Below are 14,512 nucleotides of genomic sequence, written 5' to 3' on the forward strand. Positions count from 1 at the left end.
ACACTGGTGTCTAACTCTGTCCTGTGAGAGACATTGTAAATAGGAACCATTTACTTAAAAGGAGGCAATCTTATCTTTCTTAATTTTATGCCTTTAGTTTTGATTTGTTTTGAAATATTGCGTTTGTTTATTTTTTATTTATATGTAGTCGTCTCTGAAGAGCAGCCAAAAAAATTACCGTTGTGAAACGTGCGTAAGAAGGTATAGGAAAATATAGGCATTCTCTGTAAGTAATAAAATAAAAAAATAAAAAATTGTGAACTGATTATTTCCTTTCATCATTCGGATACAACCAAACAATATAGAAGAACGATGTAAGTGCCCATTGATACCGTTCACAAAAAATAGGTTAAATGTTTAGAGCAAACAATATAATCCAAGATGTAATAATAAAATTGTCTCCCTAGAAAAGACGACATGATTCAATTTCCGTTTGATGAAAACCGGTTTTCTTTTGGTATTGAAGACTACCTGCTAGTTGGCCAGTTGTATAAAATCTCAGGAGCGATGGGAGCCTTCTATTATGTTTTAAAGTTACACAATGTTCATCAAGCGGGACCGGAGATGCGCCGCTGTACAACTCATGCTCTTTCCAATCCAAGTAACAACAACAGAACAATTGTTGCATGCCTTCTGCTCTTTTTTCTTGTACGACTTCTTGTGACTTCTTGCTTCTTAACAAATTTTTGCGTGCAAAAAATATTTATAAATCTTAAGTAGAACAACCTCTGAACTGAATGTGGTATTATGGTGATTGAAGATTCTAGCTAGGAAAGTGATAGACATATATAATGTACAGTGACAAGGATGACCATAGACCCCTCCTCATCAACACTTTGGAATAGCCTAATTTATTTTTCTATTTTTCAAAAGTAAATACATTTTTCATAGTGTAGTATCTGTTTTGATGCTAATTTGTCCTTAGTTAATGTAGGGGAAATCCTTCTTTACGAAGGAAATTTTTAATTTTGCCTACTTCCAGGAAGCCCCTCTTTTGGGTTGTTTTCTTCACATTAAAAACGACTTTGTGCCACATTTTGCTCTCGTGGGAAAGCAAATAAATAACACCAGTATATATGCTCTGGAGCTGGAAACATAACTTCATTGAGCTTGTTATTTAAAACAATTTGTACAATATAAGGAGGGACATATACCTTAACATACTTTGTATACAAACTCAGCAAGATCTATCTATCCACCTCTCTCTCACAATACAATCCAAGATGGAATAATAAAATTGTCTTCTGAGAAGAGACGACATAATTCAATTTCCGTTTAATGAAAACCGGTTTTCTTTTGGTATTGCAGACTACCTGCTAGTTGGCCAGTTGTGTAAAATCTCAAGAGCGATAGGAGCCTTCTATTATGTTTGAAAGTTACACAATGTTCATCAAGCGAGACCGGAGATGCGCCGCTGTACAACTCATGCTCTTTACCAATCCAAGTAACGACAACAGAACAATTGCCAACACTCTCAAAATGCAAATCCGGACGGTTCAACTCTTGAGGGCCCAGCTCAATGAAGTTTCTTTGGTGTGTTTTCAAGTGAGGACCGCCTCCTATCTTTGACGTCGGCTTGAAAGTCAACACCAAAGTGTACCTGGATGTGCTGAAGAGTGTGGTGATCCTCTGGTGCAATTAGGTGGCTGTTGACAGACTCTGGGTGTGACAGCCTACAAGTCCAAAGAAATCCAGGCTTGGCTTCAGAAAGCGTGTTACGATTTTGTACTCTTTTCTCTGACCCCCCCCCCCCGATTCTAACGATTTAACCCGTTGCACTACCTCATTTGGTCATCCATCGAGAACATCATCAAAATAAACTCCCATAACACCAAAGCGAGTCTGATCGCCGCCATCCGGCGAGTATTCGCTGAGCTCTCGCCAGCGGTTGTGGAAAAGGTATGCTCCCAGTTCCGGACTCGTATCGAATCTGTGATTGAAGCTGAAAGCGGCTCCATTGAATAGATTTCAGCTCTATTACATAATCAAGTTATCTGAATTGATTTTTTCAATAAACCTTTTAAAATAAAACTGCATTATTTTTTTCTTTAGGGGAAACAAAGGGAGGGAGATTGTCCACACCCCTTTCTCCCTCCCTAATTTCATTCCAATAATTTTAAGCTCGTTTTCCAACGAAAGTCTCACTTCCTTCGTTTTTCACTCCTTTATTTTTTTTTTTATGTTTTTCTGATAAATACAAACATTGGTTGTGATTTTCTCCATTGTGTAAATGAGATGCGATTCTTCTTAAGGTTAAAATAAATTTATGATAACACAAGCGTTAGGGGGGGGGGTCGCTTTGCCTGTGCGTAAAATACGCTTAAATATGATGTTTTAATCCGTCCAGATTTTGTTTATATTATTATAGAGTCGGGATTTCAAAAGTATCTAGGCGGCATCAGTTAGAAACTGTACAATTTAAAACTGGTGACGTTACCACTGTACCAACGTGACAAAAAATTAAAACTTAAAAATAAACTAAGATAAATGTACAAAATGTATAACGATTTTTTTCAATTTGTCCCCATTTTTGATCCCTTAAAAACTATTTTGACCGGCTAAAATATATATAAAAGAACGGCCCGTAAAAAATCATTTGAGGCCCCTAGCGCCGCTCTGCGACTTTTAATTTCGAGGAGATAGAGTTTGAAAATATGAAGACGGACCGACAAACTGACAGATAGATATATAGCTATTTATATATAAGATTAGATAAAATTTCTTTCTTTTAACCATTATACAGGCTCTATTTTGCATTGAGCTCTCAAACTAAGGATTTTCTACAGAAACTGCCGTATCCTTTTGGATTAATACTCACATACTCTCTCTCTATCTCTCTCTCTATCTCTACACACACTAGTATATATATTTTTCTTGTAAGATAACACATTAATAGGGATATACACGCAAGGATTTACTCATTTTCAGATTTTTTTTCTTCATAGCATTGCGTATAATTGTTTTAGCCCCCAATTTTGGCATATAAAGATATAATTGTTCATCAAATTATAACTTGCACAAACTTGGGCTTCATCAGCGCGTTAGATAAAACGAATATTTAAAAATTTTACAGATCACGAATAGGATCATTGGATCAGTTCACTTAATATAGTCGGCATTAACTTTGTTTGATTAACAATATATATATATATATATATATATATATATATATATATAGAGAGAGAGAGAGAGAGAGAGAGAGAGAAAGAGAGAGAGAGAGAGGGGAGGGGAGAGTTTCAAACGGGCTTTAAAAATAGGAGGGGGTAACTTACAATTATATAATTTCGGTTTTCATCATTCCCTATTTCTGCCTAAATCTAAACGCAAATTCTTTGAACAAAGTTTCTTTCCTAGAACTGCCTGCCTGTTGAACTCTATATCCCGGGTCTACTTTTAAGCTGACTTCAACACGATCATTTTCAAGTCCAATGTAAACAAGTTCCTCATTAATTATCCTTTTCAATAATCAAATTCTATCCAATTTCCAGCATTGCCGATTATTACACTCAATGACCACCCTTATCCTTGAGTAGCCTCGATGCCTTAATAATTGGTGACCCTCTTGCAATATGCGTGTGTGTGTGCATCCATATACAATTCTGTTTCGCTGTATCACAGCTCATCAGTGCAACTACATGAAGCCAGGTTTGAAACTCGACAGTCGGCGCACCTAACCGTTAATCTATTCGTTATGCTGCTAAGATGGGTATGTGAATTAACAATGTTCAAACATTGCCCAAGCGTCTAAGCTCTATTTGTTCACACAAAGAGCATCGCTTGATAAGCTAGTGGTAGTTTATTCCGAGGAAATAAAAATAAATGAATAATTATAAAAAAATGTGTAAGTTCCGTAGTCGCAAGAAACACACACAGGCACACGATATTGTCGAGAATTTTATTAATATAGAGGTGTGCAACATAATCGTTGTGTTACTTGGCGGATGATTTTTGGTTTGTAATAATAGTTAGGGTTTTTGGTTATAATGCTTTTTTTAAAATAGCATTCACTCTAAGCGGGTTGAAGAAACTTCTTTTGAAGGAAAAAGTGCCAAGGAAATATGGAGTTTACAGGCGGTCCCGAGCCGCATGTATATCCGAGTCAGGAGAGAGGACGACATTAGGTTTTGCAAGGTGGTGTCGACGTCCTATACGTACAATACCTCTCTGTATTCCAAAGAGTCACCTATTTGCAGGCCCAAATTTGCTTACTTTCGGTGATCCAATGAGAACCGGTGTGTCAATGTAATTGTACTGTATAGTGGATTCCTGGCAGTCGAAATCTGAGCTATTGATCGTCTGTTTTAGGGCCCAAAGGTTAAGCACCCTCTGTTTATCAGACGCGGTGACGTTGATGGTGGTAGTGTTTTGGGGGTGCGCTGTAGTGGGAAGGTCTGCCTGTAATAGAGGTGGTTGCTATTGGAAAGGCGGGTATAAGAAAAAGTGGTTCCACGAAGTCAGAATGACCTGTTACCGTTACCATTATGTGATGGAGCATCCAGTAATTAGCTTCTCATCATCGTCTGCGGCAGCGAAAGCAGTAGGAGGAGGAGGAGGAGGAAGTGTGGGCAGGGAGAGGGAGTGATCGGGTAGCAGCGACGCTATTGTGGCCAGCATCCAGGTTACCACAACCCCATCTCCATCGCCGCAACCGCCTCCAAATGCCACCACTCCGACATAACCACCACTATCTTCGTTAAGAGACATCTTCTTCTTCTTCTTCTTCTTCTTCTTCTTCTTCTTCTTCTTCTTCTTCTTCTCCCGATCTTTTTATTCTTGTTGTTCTTTTTTTCCTATTCTTCATCTTTTTTTCCTTGTTTTTCTTCGTCTCTTTCTTCATTATCTTGTTTTCGTACGTTTCTTGCCATTTCTTTCTAGTTCTTTGTTTTCTTCTTTCATATTTTATAATCAATATCGCTTTCTTCATCTTTTTTATTGTAAATATTTTCTTCCGCATTTCATCATATTGCTATCTTTAGTTTTACTTCTCCTTCGCTTTATCTCCTTGTTCTTTTCTTTTAGTCTTTCTTCTTCTTTGTTTTCTTCTTCTTCTTTTTCTTCTTATTCTTCCTCAATTTATTCATTTTATCATCATCATCTAGTCCATCTTCTTATCATAATTATCTCATCTTCTTTCATTTCTTATCACGTAGAAGCCAAAGAATCACCTTTAATCCTAAGATGAAACATATATCCCTAGTATATATACAGAGAATATGCAACCCAAACACCTCAACATAACAAAAATATATCACCCCCAATATATATATATATATATATATATATATATATATATATACATATATATACATATATATACATGTATATATATACATATATATACATGAATATATATATACACACATATATATACATGTATATATATATACATATATGCATGCATATATATATATATCTATACATGTATATATATACATGTATATATATATACATGTATATATATATATATATAAAATAAAAGTATAACTATTTTTCAAAGTGTTTTTTAACAGGTTTTATTAACTATTTGCTCTTATTGTAAGCTCTATCTCCTATTTGGTTTTATCGAGCTTTTACATCTGGTTGAGATTACTTTATAAATATTAATTCTTTAATATTTATAATATACTTTAGTTTTACCATCTTGGATCATTTTGGTAAATTTAATTGTAACTTTTATTTTATTATAAACCCTCGCTTGGTTGAGCTTTTTTATTCTCTCCAGATATGTTTGAAAAGGAACACATTCCTCTGTCTGCTAAAATTATCCCTATTCCTACCCAACAAGAATATATCCACAAATTTGTTCTAGCTTTGAACACTTTCCTAAAAATATAAGGTGGAAGGCTTATCACCATGACTTAAGCATTAAAAATAAACTTAAAGCGCCTATTTCCTCTGAAGATCAACCTCACCCAGAAATCTTAACGTTAACTCCCTATCAACTCTCATACAGAACAAAAGAAAATCGAAAGAATTGCTGCCAAATTTTACGGATTAAAAACCACTGCCCACCCCAAATACAACCCTTACCTTGAGGAGTTTGAGAATTCCATGTTAAATTTAGCAAAAAAAATTAAATTTAAGAAACAAAAACACCATTATAATCCGGCTACTCGAAAAATAAATAATTTTGCTGAGAAATTTAAAAAGAATAAACTTATATTCGTCCCTGCTGATAAGACAAAAAATTATTATAAACTTGACTATCGTGCATATAAAAGACTTTTGTGTAAAGAACTTAATAAATCTTATAAAATAGTCCCTCGTAAGACTCTAGATTCTATTAATTCTGAGGCTAAACATTTACTGACTTCTACGAATATTCATAACTTCATTGAAATAATTTATCCGGGTACCCCTAGATTCACCCTCAAGGATCGTAAACCTAATTTCAATGATCAGATTGATCTGCCCATCTAACTCTGACTTAGGTGCTGTAAGCAAAAATATCTTAGATAGAATCATCCCTTCTATTAAAGAAAAAGTAAGTTTCCCTCTTTGGCTAAATTCAGATTCTGTAATTAATTGGTTTGTCTCCCTTAAAAATAAACACCTTATCTTCGTAACCTTTGACATCCAAAATTATTATCAAACACTTTCTCCGATCCTTTTAAACAAGGCTCTAATCTTTGCTAAAATAAATTCTGACTTAACTAATTTAGAAATTAAATTAATTCTCCTAGCGAGAAAGTCCCTTATACAATTTAACAATAAGCTTTTGACTAGAAAGGATACCCCTGATAATTTAGTGGGACTCTTCTTACTGAAAGAACTTAAATACCACTCTAAACATATCCAAGGGGGCCTTTATAGAGATGATGCCCTTTTTGCTACAACAGCCGGGCCAAGAGAGTACAACAAAACAATTAAAAAATTACATAACTTCTTTAATAACTTTGGGCTTTCTACAATTATTGAACCAAACAAAAAAATTTCAAAGTCTCTAGACGGTGCACTTAATCTTAACACCGAAACTTATAGCCAAACCTTACGCTTTTATACGTCCATAAATCTTCTAACAAACCCAACTCATTTATAAAAGCTACAGTACCATCCGTCTCTAGAAGAATTTCTGCTTTTTCTGCTGATAAAAAACTTTTAATCAAAATGCTACTTTCTTCAATAACGCGTCCAGGAACTCAGAACACAATGAAAAGGTTAAATACAACCATTATGCTCCTCCTGCCGGCCCCCTTAAATCTGTAATCACACACAATATGACTCGTAAGAAACCAGTTCAAATAACAAGATCTTCCGCTATCAATAACAATGAACCAGTCTACATATATAATCCAAACCAAAATACTAATTGTAACACCTGTAACCCATCCAGTCGCATCAGGATAAAGAAAAATATTTGGTTTAATCCTCCATTTAGCGTAAATGTCAAAACTAATATACCTAAGGAATTCTTTAACATTGTACAAAACTCTTTCAAATACCCACACAGATATAGTTCTATTTTCAATAAAAACTCAATAAGGATTTCTTATTCAACAATACCTAATTTAGCACAAAGAATCTTAACATCTAATAACAAAAAATTAAATCAGCCAAAAAAAATTCCTTTCCCAATTAAACTCAAAATTAACTGTAATTGTAATGACAAACATATTTGCCCACACAATAATGATTGCATCCATAAAGATGTTATATATTCTTGTACTATTACTGAGCTCCCACGCAATCCTCCCATAACAGACACTAATATTTTATCTTCAAGTTATCCTTCTTCTCATCCTCCATTTGATATAGTTACTAATCCAATATACCACTCGAGCAGCCCCTTTATTTACAATATTACAACTAGCAATAATAATAATGATGATAATAATAATAATAATAATAATAATAATAATAATATTAATGAGAATAATAATATTTCTTCTAACAACCATCCTAACACTAACAACACTTTTTATCCCCTCCAAAACAGTCGTCGTACAATCATTGTCCCACCTTTTGTTGAACACAATGAACAAAATTCAAACTAGTTCCCTAATACAAATAAGCAAATTAATATTAATTTCAGATCTCGAGCTTTTAATAAAGTAATACATATATCGATGCTACTTCAACATTAATTAAGAAAAGAATATCAAACCACATTTCCTCTTTTAACAACCATAATTCTAATAATAACCAAGGAACTTCTCTAACAACTTTAATTAAAAACTTAATTCTAATAATACCCCTTTCTCCATCAAATGGACTATCATTAAAAAAAAATAAGTCTTATACTCCAGGTTCTAAGTCATGTCGCCTCTGCACAACCGGAGCTATACCTATAATTACTTCCCCTCAAAGTAACAATATAATAAATTCTAAAAACGAACTGATCTCTTTCTGTAAACATAAGTCCAAATTTAATCATGGTAATTTTGAAATTACATAGTTATTACTTTAACCTTTCATATATATATAATTTTTCTTTAACATTATCGTTTTTTCTACATACTTTCTTAATACTTTATAACTTAATAATCCTTTATTTGAATTCTTTATTTCTTCTTTGTTTGGCCGGTTTTTTTATCTGCAATTTCCGTTTTGGTGCTTAAATATTCCTATCTATCAAATATATCAATTTACCTACACTTTCATATCCTGTATATATTTACTTACATTTACTTATATCTTATTATATGCATTTACTTACATACTTACTTGCTTTATCCGGAATTTGCAGACACCGGCCATCCTCGCCCCTTAATTTTTTTAGTGTCTTTTAATAACTTCTGCTGATATTTTCTTAAGTAATAACCTGTACCTTTCAGTTGACCTCTTTTTTGGTGCCTTTTAACGTCGTCTTGTCTGGCTCATTTTGACATTTGCTTTTCTATTTTATATTTAATTCTATCACCATTTAATCTTTTTTCTTTTCTTCTTCACTCATTTTTTTCTCTCTTCTTCTTCATCCATTTTTCTTAATTACACCTTGTCTCGGCAGCCGAGATAACGCATATCTTATTTTTCTTTTAATAATATTATTTGAATTTTTCCGCTATTCCTTGTACCTATTTGTGAATTATTCCACGGATTTCGGCCTTTTGGATTATTTTGGAACAACTTCCAATTACGCGATTTCCTTGTATTTTCCTTGTGCGAATGGAAATTTAACTAATTTTCTTGGATTTACTTTTTTGGATTTTGCCGTCATTGGATACTTTACCGTTCACCAGACTATCCATTCACGTGAAATCACCTTTTTCTCATCCTATTCCTTATGCTTCACTTTTTGTTATCAAGTAAGATGTTTGACTTACTTGCAGTTTCATCAAATACTTTTGCATGCAAAATCCGATCCCGCATTTTGCTAATTCCTACCCTCTGGTGAAAAGGAAAGTATTTCTTAAAAACTCCGCGGATTAAGGACTATCCACTTATTTAGTATTTCCTTTTCACATTTAATATCTTTTTAACTCCTTTCCAAAGTGTTTTTAACATGTTTTATTAACTATTTGCTCTTTATATATATATATATATATATATATATATGTGTGTGTGTGTGTGTGTGTGTGTGTGTATGTGTGTGTTACGATATCCACGTATGCTTCTAGAATAGTAATTTCAAGGTTAGAAGGGGCTTATGAAGCATATAAACGAGATTGTTGTTTTATATTTAAAGCGGTCCTCTGCTTTTGATAACAAAATGCAAGGAAATAAAAATGAATAACCTTGGAAAAAACTGGAAATGTGTTTTTTATGGCTACGTTCCTGCTTTGCCACAAATTTCAAATTGTTTTCCAAGGTTTTCATTTTGTGATCAAGAGCGGAGGACCGCTTGAAATAGGAAAATACAATACTAAATATAAAAAAACAACAACATTAATACACAACACACACACATACACACATATATATATATAATTATTTACTATAATAATTATTAAATACCTACAGACACTAGTGTTTCATCCTTTCGAGAATCATCAGTGCAGGGTGTCACGATTAACACCAGTCGTTAGATTCGAACCGGGTGACAGAAGCCATCCCTGGCTTCATTAGCAAGGATCTAATCCATTCGTATCCGATTAACCGCGAGAAATGCTGTTGAATTTAAACACTTATTTTTTAATGCTTTTTAACGTCTGTAAGAGTGATCTAATTATTATATGATATTCTGCGCATAATATATATATATATATATATATATATATATATATATATATATATATATATATATGAACAACAAAAGAATCCATAATAGTATTCACACTTGTGCTAGTGCACCAACCATCAACTTATGCCTTTTGGACAGGTTTCAAAAGCGAATTTAAAAATACTGTTAAATTTCATCCTTTACTTTAGTATTTCCCAGATGTTGAAAATTTTTCGACTCTAATAATTTCTCCCCTCGTGCGGCATGCCTTTGGAATTCCCTTCCCATATTGCTGTTCCCCAACAAACGGGCATGTAAATGTAATGCGAACAAGTATATTGCTGCCTAAGTTCCGATACAGTTGACTTTATGAAGTTGTCTCCCATCACAGCATCCCCTTTCATGCTTTTGTTGGGAGATGGGTACAAAAGTAAATAAAAAATAGGCAAAACCCTACACATTAGTTCAACTACTCTTATCAACTAAACTCAATTTGATGAACTTCAAAACAAATTCTGTCATCATACTGATCTTCATACGGAGTCTGAATTATCTACCGGGTAGTTTAATTACTTATGCTGACAGCTTTAATTACATATTTGGAAAGTTTAAACCAACACGTGGATTTTGAATTGCCTACTGGAGAATTTCAATTTGCCAATTAGAGTTCGAATTACCTTTTTTTTTACACAGGCATCACCACATTATCAAGGCCAAGAGTCCACTCAAGGATAAGGGTTAAAGAATGTACAGTAGAAATTGTACAATATAGTAATCATTAGTATAGCTAGTTTGCTTTACCTATTTGAAAAGTGTAGGCTGCTTACTAGAGATTTGGTATTGATTACTGGATAGTCTGAATTGCTTACTGATGAGTTTATATTGCTTACAGGAGGATCTGAATTACTTACTAGTAAGTTTTAATTGCTCACTGGAGAGTTTAAATTTCTTACTGGGTAGGTTGAATTGTTTACTAGAGAGTTTTCATTGCTTACTGGATAGTCTGAATTGCTTACTGGAAACACTTTTATTGCTTAATGAAGAGTTTTAATTGGCTGGAGAGTCTGAATTGCTTACTGATGAGTAGGACTATGACAATAGCATAATCTTTTCATTGTTTTGACTCTCGAGTATATATCCGACACAGTTAATCAAACGAGAACCACATCACTCTACATAAAAATCATATAAGATATCAATTAATATATACCTTAGAATCAAAACAAAGAAAATAATATGCTATTGTCATAGGCCAGCTGATGAATCTATATTGCTTATAAAAAAGTTTGACTTGCTTACTGGAGAGATTGAATTGCTTACTGGAGAATAAAATATAAATAGGCAAACCTCTACAAACCAAACATTAGGACAACTAATCTTATCAACTAAAGTTAATTTGATGAACTTCAAACCAAATACAGATTTTTATAGAGTCTGAATTACATTTAATTACTTATGATTGGAATTTTTATTACCTATTGGGAAAGTTTAAATCAACACGTACAGTTTGAATTGCCTACTGGAGAATTTCAATTTGCCAATTATAGTTCGAGTTACCTACTTCAGTTCTTTGTCAATAATTGTGCATACAGTTCTCATATTGACATAAAACTATGTACTTATTGTCTCTATAGAAACACGACGGTCCTTATTCATGAAATTCTTTATTTGGTCAATCAATTCTGGTGTTCTGACTTCCTTGCTCCTCTCACACTTCTCATCAACCCCCGCAGACTCCCTGCCTTCCTTGAATCTCTTATGCCCCTCAAAAACTGATGCTCAATCAATGCAATATGGCCCAAACGCAGTCTGCAATTTCCATAATTTTCTTATGCATTTTTCCCAGTTTAAAACAGAATTTTATTACATAGCGTTGTTTTACAATGTCCTTGCGTCCAGATTGCATTTTTGAAATTCACCAGCTGTGACAATCAGGCTTTAGTAGGGTATATTCCAATTCTTACTGTAGCTGTTCATTTTAAACTGAAATCATGAAAAATTGTCAGTCATCTTATAAGATGTATAGCTCTAACATACTGAATTTTCAGGAATCTTTTCTTTTACATGGAGATCACTACTTATCATGGCCCGGAAGCCACTCGGGGATAAGGGTTATTTTGTGTACAATAATCAATGGGATAATATCGTAGTAATAGTTGGTATTGGAGATTTGATCAAGTGTCTTACTTAAGGGGGGGCGATTAATCAGGAATTTGTTTATGTTGGACTTGAAGACATCCAAGTTGTAGCCACATGGGAAACTGGCAAACGGAAGAGAATTCCACAGGCGTGCACTTCTCAGAAAAAAAGCTATGTTCATGGAATCTACGTTTTTATTTAGGCACAGATAAAGAGTGGGGGAAATTACTGACAGTGGTTTAGTTAGACGGGTGTTTATCAAGGATTGGCGATGGGGGTACCAGAGATTGGAGATCGGACGAGCACTTGCCATGGAAATAACGATAAAACAAAGACAGGCTCGCAACGTCTCTTCTGTGGGAGAGAGGTTGCAGGAAAGAGAAGAGAGAATCCCCCACTAAGCCACAAAGACTATTTTGTACTTTGTCAAGGCAGGATAGGCTGTTTTTTTGAAGTTCCAGCCCAGATGTGGCAGCAGTACTCAATCTTTGGACGTACTTGGCTTTTATAGAGATAGAGAATTGCATCAGTAGTGAGATATCTTCTGGAGCGGTAGAAGGATCCCACCTGGGCAACAGACTTGATATGCAACAATTTTAGATGTCTGTAATTAAAAATAAATTCTGGAAACTTATTCAAGGCACTTTATATGCATTGAGAAAGCGGTAGTTATATCCTGTTGTCCTCCTCATGTTGGCATCACAGGAAACTAAAAAAAACTGACATACTTGCAAAAGAAGCAACTAAAAAGGAAGAACAGCTTCCAAACTTGAATATTTATGCCTCCGTTCAGTATCAAGAGACAATGGACTTCCCTGTATAATTAGCTGTGCGTGTAATTGTGAGGTAAATGTTGCGCAATCTCCAACCACACCTCTCCTGAATCGGTACTGCTTGGGTCCAGTGGCAAGAAGAGGCTCAAGTCTGACTGAACACAATGCCGAGATAAGCGGAGACCACATACAGCACGGGTATTCCCAAAATGGTCACCCATTTTAGGACGGACGCGGTTTAACGTTGCTTAACTTCGGTGTTCCGACGGAAACCGGTGCGTCAACGTGATTATGCCGTATAAACTTTATTATACAGACTACAGAACTCGATAGTCAAGATTGTATGTTCTTTTTGATTTCTGAGTTCTGCTGTCCATTTTTCTAGACCGACCACTCTAAATTCTAAAATAATTGTTTTGTTTCTTTACTCTTTGCTGATGATTCAGCACTTGTGACCCAGAACCCCCAAGCAATGCAAGATTTAATGATAGCATTTGCCGAGGCATCCAAGAAATTTGGACTGACAATCAACATCAAGAAGACTGAAGTTTTGATTCAAGACACCCGTGACACGAAGATTAACCCCAGAGAAGTACTCCTGAATGGTACCCCATTGGCGGAAGTTGAACAGTTCACCTACCTGGGCAGTACCATTACGAACACTGGAAAAATCGATGAAGAACTGTCAAAACGGATCAAAGCAGTTGCATCAGCCTTCGGAAAATTGAGAGACCGTCTGTGGAATCAGAGAGGAATCAGATTAAAGACCAAGATCAAAGTGTACAGAGCTATTGTCCTAGCATCACTCCTGTGCAGCTCAGAAACCTGGAATCTCTACAGATGCCTATTCAAGAGATTAAACCTGATACAACAAAGGCACCCCTTTCATCTAATGGGTTTCTCTTGGAAAGACCATGTACCGAATTTTGAAGTACTAGAAAAGGCTAAAATGTCCAGTGCTGAAGAAATAATCGTAACAAACCAACTGAGATGAACAGGACATGTCACTCGCATGTCAGAAAACAGACTACCACAAGCAGTTTTCTTTGGTGAGCTCAAAGAAGCTACACGACCCGTAGGCGCATCGAAACTGCGCTACAAAGACGTATAAAATATATAATATAATTATAAAATATAAATATAAAGAGTTCAAAAACACAAACCAACTCAACGACTAGAGAAGGAAAGCTGAAGATCGGTTAGTTTGGAGAAGTGTGATATTAGGCGCAGCCGATGCCATTAGAGATCAAAGCATTGCTGTTTCGGAAGCAAAAAGAGCGCGACTACGGGCGCCACTACCCGGATTTCCAGCCATCAGGTGTCACATCTGCAGCCGGGGTTTCAGAGCTCCGATCGGATTCATATCGCACCTTCGACACGGACACTAACTGACCTCCGCGTCATGGACTAAATCGACGGACTGCCAGAGAGAGAGAGAGAGATAGAGAGAGAGAGAGAGAGAGAGGGAGAGAGAGAGAGAGAGAGAGAGAGAGGTTCTTCT

General features: G+C 35.1%; 1 protein-coding gene across 1 annotated transcript; it reads left to right on the forward strand.

The window, feature by feature from the left end:
• Positions 1-13,483: 13,483 nt before the first annotated feature.
• LOC145278279 (uncharacterized) lies at positions 13,484-14,005 on the forward strand. Its single transcript, XM_080130572.1, has one exon. The coding sequence runs from the start codon at positions 13,484-13,486 to the stop codon at positions 14,003-14,005; it is 522 nt and encodes a 173-aa protein (XP_079986698.1).
• The last annotated feature ends 507 nt before the right edge of the window (positions 14,006-14,512 follow it).

The sequence above is a fragment of the Euprymna scolopes genome, chromosome 6, assembly GCF_053919585.1.
Source record: "Euprymna scolopes isolate OS-2025 chromosome 6, ASM5391958v1, whole genome shotgun sequence".
NCBI lineage: Eukaryota > Metazoa > Mollusca > Cephalopoda > Sepiida > Sepiolidae > Euprymna > Euprymna scolopes.